General features: G+C 40.3%; 1 protein-coding gene across 1 annotated transcript in view; it reads right to left on the reverse strand.

The window, feature by feature from the left end:
- Positions 1 to 7,299, reverse strand: part of SORCS1 (sortilin related VPS10 domain containing receptor 1) — a 555,760-nt gene that overhangs the window by 111,546 nt on the left and 436,915 nt on the right. Inside the window, exon 9 of the mRNA XM_023738816.1 lies at positions 5,870 to 6,049. Within this exon, the coding sequence (XP_023594584.1) occupies positions 5,870 to 6,049 (180 nt within the window). The remainder of the gene's footprint in view (positions 1 to 5,869; positions 6,050 to 7,299) is intronic.

The following is a 7,299-nucleotide window of genomic DNA, read 5'->3' on the forward strand; positions in this document are numbered from 1 at the left end:
GAACACTTTTTCTCTGTCCTCCAACTTGTCTCTCATATAGATGGCATCTACATCTTGGCTATCAACAGGAGTGTAAGCTTCTTTAGGGCACCAATCTTTACAGAAACATCTCTAGTTGCCCCATACACTCCTTTCAGAAGTTAATTCATCGTGTCTTTCTCTGCGATCTCTCTTAAATTATGGTCTCCTATCCTAATGCAATCTTTGAGTTGTCATTCAATCCACTATATTGCTTCTTTAAAATTAATAATAAGAAAGTCACTGTGTACAAGATGCCCCTGCTTTGTTTTTTTTTTAAATAAAATAGGTAGTAAGAGTTCTGTATTAAAAGATATAACAACAGTAATAATGACAATTTGAGCGCTTATAAAGTGTGGGGCATTACATGAAGGGCTTTGAGAGCATTAATCTGGCCACACACTCTAAGTGGTAGTGTCAATATTATATTCATTTTGCAAATGAGAAATTGAAGTTTGGATGAGGTCCACCACTTATCTAAGGCTATTCCACTAAAAAAACTTAGGGGGGACTTCAAGTTAGTCTGCCTAACTTCAAAGCCCACACTCTCAACCCTGTGGATATACTGTTTCTTCAGGCTTCTCTCATCCAAGAGCATCTGGAGAGAAATGTCATATCTACAGAATACTGCATTTTATTCATTTTTCAGTACACCTATAAACATCTATTCAATAAATATTCATTGGGCATCTACTATGTATCATGCAGCCTTCTAAGCACTGGAGGTATAGTAAGAATATCTAAACAACTATACATTCATAAACCGATGTGTTTTTTTTTTTTTTTTTTTGAGAACTAGAATTCACTAGGTACCACAAATTTGGATTTCTCTGGTGATTTAAGGGAAGAACCCCAGGTATCTTGTTTTCTGATGTTTACTCTGTAGGGAAGTCTCTCTGGAGCCAATTTTGCATGTTCTATATGGAGGCTAAGTTGAAAGGACCCTTGCCAAGGAGTTGTTGCTTATTTCTACCTCTGCTGCTGATTGAAAAATGACTTTTCCCTCTCTTTTTCCTGCAGACTTCAATTACAAATCCTAAGTGCCAAGATTTGAAGGGAATAAAAAAATATGAGACAACAACCATAGCAAGAAAGAGAACATTTTCATGGTCATGATTTCTTTGGGGCATTGGGGGTACAGCATTTTCCCTTGTAAAGAGGGAGTCCCAGCCAGGTGACACATACTCAACAGTGGTTAGGGGTGCCTCTGTAATCAAGGAACCCATTTGCCAAAAAATGTCTAAGTGTTCTTTTCTTCCCTGTTACCTTGACCAGGCAGCATTCTCCTCCCAGGGACACCGTGGCCTTAAATAATTGGGTGATGCTTTCTATATCCTGTAATAAATGTGTCCTGGATGGGTGACTATGTTTTTCTCTACCCCCTACTCCAGGCTGTTAGCGGTAATCTCTCCTCCAAGAAATCAAGGTGTAAGCTCCGTTTACATTTCTGTATCTCTTTCTCTTTTAAAGAGAGGATTCTTGGTGTGCAGAGGACACTATGTTTGTGATGGAGTATGCACTGGTCACTGGTTATGCTTTTCATGATGTCTTCTGTGGCTCACTCATGTACGTACACATACTGTGCATCTTGAATTTGTCAGCCAGGTGGCTTCACTCCCAACACAACCCTTTCCATTCGGATGGGGTGAACTGTCATTGTCCATTACGCCAAAGTGCTCTTCATCATCATTAATTAATATTCTCTTCCCAGAGGGAGGATATCGTCCAAAGCTGTCATATCGCCTCTCATCATCCACACCACACAAATACACTAGGAATCACGCGTCTCAGACACACTCGTCACATCACTTTTGCTTTGGCCACCATCAGGCAGGAATGCAGTCCTCTGTTACCCATTCCTCATGATGCCACTGGAACATATGTGCTATTTAGAAATGACAAGAGTTTTAGGACACCTATTTCTGGGCCTCTCTTACCCAAACGCACCCACCAGACAATATTGGGGGACACACATAGACACTGCTGAACTCATCTCTAACTGTGGGCCCAGAACATGGTTCAGAAAGTGCTGAATAAGTCCAGGGCCATCAACTGCTGCTTCTGTCTACAGTGAACTTCCCCCAGACCATTTTCTTCTTCTAGTCTGGTTTCTTCCACTATTAGGCAAAGTCTAACACTATTCAGTCTCCATTTCAGTGTCCTTCAATTTTGGTGCTATTACTTGCCTACAACCAAACACAAGTGCCAATACTGTTCTTTCTAGGGAGACACGATATTTTGTAGTTGAGAGCTGGCATACTTTGGGGTTTGGATCCTAACTCTGCCACTTACCAGTTTTGTAATCTTGGAAAAGTGACCACACTCTCTCTGTCTCCATTTACTTAGGTTTGAAATAGGAATGATTATAGTTCCTACACCATGAAGTTAATACAAAGATTGAACGAGGTGATTATGCAAAGACCTTTCCACAGTGCCTAACACATAATGGCACCCCAACATTGTTACTTATTTTTATTATGAACTTTCATCAACAAAAATAATTTTCTAGCATCTTTGTTCTGGAGCCAACTTTACTCTCTCTCATCTCTTGACTCTTCTGAATGGGGTCCATGTTCAATGACCAACTAATATACCGAGGGAAAATTTCAGTAACGAAATCACATGAGGTCCCCTGAGACTTTGCCTTCCAACACTTCCCTATCCCATCACATACACAACTCGGGTTCTAGCATTGAGAGTGCAGCGCTTGTAGCCAGGTTTCAGTGCATGTGTGAACAAAATGACTGCTTTTAATGAGAACTGTGCTTCCTTCTGCATTTCTCACAAAGATGCATCAACAATACAGACCTTTGATACACAGACCCATCCAGACACACATGCATTATATAGCTCGCCTACGCTAAAATAGCTTAAAGAGTGCACAGCACAGGAACGGCAGGTAACTGGCATGCAAAGGCATACAAAGAATACCATTCTCCTGTCACCCACAAATCCGAGCAGACGTGCACTCCACGTATTCTGTCTCGGTCACCCCCACCTCATGCGTTTCTCATCTCTGCTCCTTATTAATTCATTTATGGATTTTCTTGCTTTTCACTTATCTCTAAGCACTCATCATTCGTTGCAATTCTACTGGGAAATTCATACTGGATAGCTTTCAGCTTCCTGCTAGCCAGAACAATCAGATTTAAGGGAATATTTGTGCCAGGTTCCGTGTCAGCCAATATTCTTTCTATCTAGGTAATCAGCAGATACGGCACTGCTGGTCTGATCACATCAATTTCAATTCAAGTTGCTGTGAACTGTCAGGCTAATAAAGCAAAGACTCCTCTTCCCAGACCCAGGATGCAGGACACTTTTACATAATGCGTCACACCACTGCTCAAAGTGATGATAATAGGAGCCAGCAGTTTCTCTACAGATAGTCAACCACAAGAGAGACACAAAGGGGAAACACAAGAATTAGCAAAAAATAATGGTTTGCCATGTCCAGAGGTTACCCTGTTTCCTCTTCTTATCCTGTACCAGTTACCTGCTTGCGTTTAGAAAACCATTCATGAAAACAATTGCAAATAATCAAACCCCAAACCAAACTCACTGGCGTCCAGTCGATTCCAACTCATAGCGACCCTATAGCACAGAGTGGAACTGCTCCATAAGGGCTCCAAGGCTGTATTCGAACCATTGACCTTTCGGTTATCAGCTGCACCGTTTAACCACTGCACCACTAGGGCTCCTTCTGTTGCAAATAATAGGATAATGCAAAGCCATGCCTGTCCAAATCTGTCATCTTTTCCATCATCAAGGGACCAGTTAAAATGGTCTCTCTTTCTGGCAGAAAACAAAATTTATCCAGATAAACCATTCCATATTGATTTGAAAAGAGGAAAGAATATAATCACGAGGGTGAGAAATGCAACGTGAAGATAAGAAAACGGTTTAGGGAGACCAAGGACAGAAGCCAAGCCCAGGAAAGAAAACTGCATGATTAAGCTGGGAGGGCTGCTTTGATTTCCCACCAAACAGACCCTGAGAGTAAGATATTTCCATTGTAAGTGATGGATCAAGACACAAAAAAGCATGGCATTTCAACAACACGTACGTAACGTTTAATGTTTATAAGACATTTACAAATGCGGCAAGAAATGTGAAAATTTACACTTGTTTATAAAAAGACAACTAGCTGGTGTGAGAGGATGTCATATGGCCAGTCTATAATTGCAATATGGGAAGAAGTAGAACTCCAAAATACTGAGACTGTCTTGGACATTTAACAACATGAGTGGATTTTAGGACTATAAGAACAGAAAATTGTATTGGTGCTTAAGCACATCAAAAAATAATATTAATGATGCCATCTACAGTTTGTTGAGCTTGCTGTATTTCAGGCCCTATACTCAGTACTTTACAAGGATTAGTTCCTTTAATTCTTAAAGAAATTCTGTCAAGTTGGCTCTGTGTTTATCCTCATTTTTTAAATAAGGTAACTAAGGCTCAAAAGTTAGTGGATTTGTCTCACAGGTACATATAAAGTGGCACTGCTAGGATTTGAACCCAGGTGGCCGGATTCTAAAATCTATACTCTAAATCACAATTTTATCCAGCACAAATTTGAAACTAAATCACCAGTATATGTAAATGTTTTCCAGGATACACATTCAGTTTGAGACTGAGACATATTATAGATGCTATATTTATCTGAAACATGGGCAGGAGAGGAAGTAAAGAAAACTTGTGAATGTGTGGAAAAGTTTGCAGCACAGTTTTCTAAATATATACACACAGACTATATCCTATGCTAGTCTGCTATGATTTCCATTACAAATACTGGGGCTCTAAATTGGGCATACAGTTTATTAACATGCTGCTATACATACAGAGATATTTAGAGACTAGAAGAAGATTCCCGAGAACTCCCAAAGGAAAAGAAAGGTAGATAGCATTGGAAGGAATTACAATGCTAGGTTAAAATTTCTTAAGTGAAACTGGTTTCCTTCTTTGACATATATAATTCCTTTGCATCTCATTATACAAACAACCTCTTGACTCCCTGAACTTATCCTCAACTAAACTTTCATATCATTATGATTGTGCACATTTGAATCGGTTTCAGATTTTTTTGGATGGAATATAGATATATAATTGCACTTCTCCAAATTCTGAATATAGTTTCCAATGGCTCATTATAACCCATTATAAACTCGTGATAGCTCAGGATAAGACTGACAAATGGCTAAAATCCATCCCAAAATAGCAGCTTGCTTTCTACATTAACTGTGCCTGAAACAGCAATTAAAGCATTGGTGTTTGTGATGAAATCTGACTGATCCAACATACATGACTTTATTTGAATCTTGGTCTTTTCGAGCAACAAGGGGCCATAGCGGACTGAGGGAAGCCTGATAAGTTCGGATATTTTCCTGATTTAGGAAAATACCTTATCTTACTCACTGGCAGTGAGCCAGGAGGAAGTAACCTACTTAGAAAAGTCTTCAAGTCCAAGGGGAGTGTCTTCTGATGCAATGCAAGGATGCCCCCTTCATTCACTCTTCAGAGGGAGATAAGGGGGTGCTGCTTACGACCGCTGTTGGCCCTTCAAGACTATGTTTAAATTTCTTACTCAGCTCACTCTTGTTCAAACCCTTTCATTGTTTGACTGACTCCCCATATCCTCCAGGGCTTCACGGCCAAAAAATATCCCTCCAGGGATATTTTTTGGATTACAAATTAACTAACACATATGTTCTGCAAATTCCTCTGTCTCAAAAGTGAAATGAGGCTACATAAGGAAGCACTATTAGAATAATCCAGGAATCAGCCATGGCTAGGTCTTCATTGGCCAATCTAGGCGTTGCTGTGGCTCAGGACCACAAATCCCTCAGTGACATACCTCATAAAGATCTATCATGACGTTGCCCTCAGGGCCTCTGCTGCTCTGGACATTTTCCAAAGCCAGGGTGAAGTAGACACCATGGGTATCTGAGATATAGAGGTTGTATGTGTCATTCTGGTTCCATTCTTGGACAGCTGCAAATACCTGATTCTCATCGGTGCTGATGACATGCATGTCCTGAAGAAAGACATGGGAAAAGGAAGAGGGAAGAAGATTTTTATAAGCTAGCCAGTAGGTGCCCAGAGTACGGAATATACGGAGAAATATACCAGATAGACACTGTAACAGAAGACAGAGGTCTTCCTTTTACACATGTGCAAAATAATAATCGCTTACCTGTTAATCATATACTGCCTTTGTCATTTGTGGGTTTAGGCAGTATGGTAATGAGAAAATAGGACAGAGGGATGCTTGGTAGTTCAGTTATAATTTAACTGCCTCATTAGATAATTTATAGAACACTTTCTCGACTATGTATAACTTTGGAGAATCTACCATCCTGATGTATTTGCCAAGCACAAACATGGTACTTGCTCAGAAGGTTTATATGGGGCAAATATGAGAAACAGCTGAAAGAGGATCAAGAGAAAAGAGACAAGCCTTCAATCTCTTGGTGTGGTCCATGGGCCAGCAGCATGGGCATCACTTGCAAGCTTGTTTGACATGCATAACCTCAGGCCCCACCTACTGAATCAAAATCTGCATTTTAATAAGCTCCTTTGGTGATTAATATGCACATTTAAGTTTGAGAAGCACTGTCCTAAGGCTCAGCAACCCCTGGTCCCTGAAGAAAACATTCACCTGAGAACCCCAAAGCACCAAGCTCTACATTAATGAGGGTGCAAGGACTTAGCTTTTTATCTCAACCTTTACTCTGAGAGGTTCTGCAGGAAGCCTCAGTGAAAGAGGGAAGAAAATAGTCTGCATAACTGATGATGTTTTCATACCCTGGTTTTCCAGGAGACATAAACAAGGCAAAGGCAATATGGAGGCAGTGAGCAGCTATGGGAATTCCAAAGCCTTTCTTCTCCCCATTCAGTATGAGAGACTGTGGATACAGTGAGGAGGCTGACGCAGATCAATGCTTGCTGTCTCCTTCAGGAGACACCTGTTCACATGCTCCTGGCAGCCTTTCACCCTAGCCCAGGGCAGTAGACATGGTATAGCTTTCAAAAAAACAAATATCAAACAAAGTAAAAACAAAAACAAAGAACAATTGCATGTAAGCACAAAGGCAGAAGAATGTGGAAAGATTCTTGGCCTTTGTGTAGCTCAGTACTCAGATCTTCCAAGATGGACCATACTCTATCTATGAAAAGCTCCAGGAGATCTGTCAATCTTTCTTTTTCTTTTTTTTTTGGGGGGGGGGTTCCTCCATTTTATTTATTTTTTAATTTTTTTAATTGTTGTAATTAAATGAAGTTTAC

Source organism: Trichechus manatus, unplaced genomic scaffold, assembly GCF_000243295.1.
Source record: "Trichechus manatus latirostris isolate Lorelei unplaced genomic scaffold, TriManLat1.0 scaffold00007, whole genome shotgun sequence".
Classification (NCBI taxonomy): Eukaryota; Metazoa; Chordata; class Mammalia; order Sirenia; family Trichechidae; genus Trichechus; species Trichechus manatus.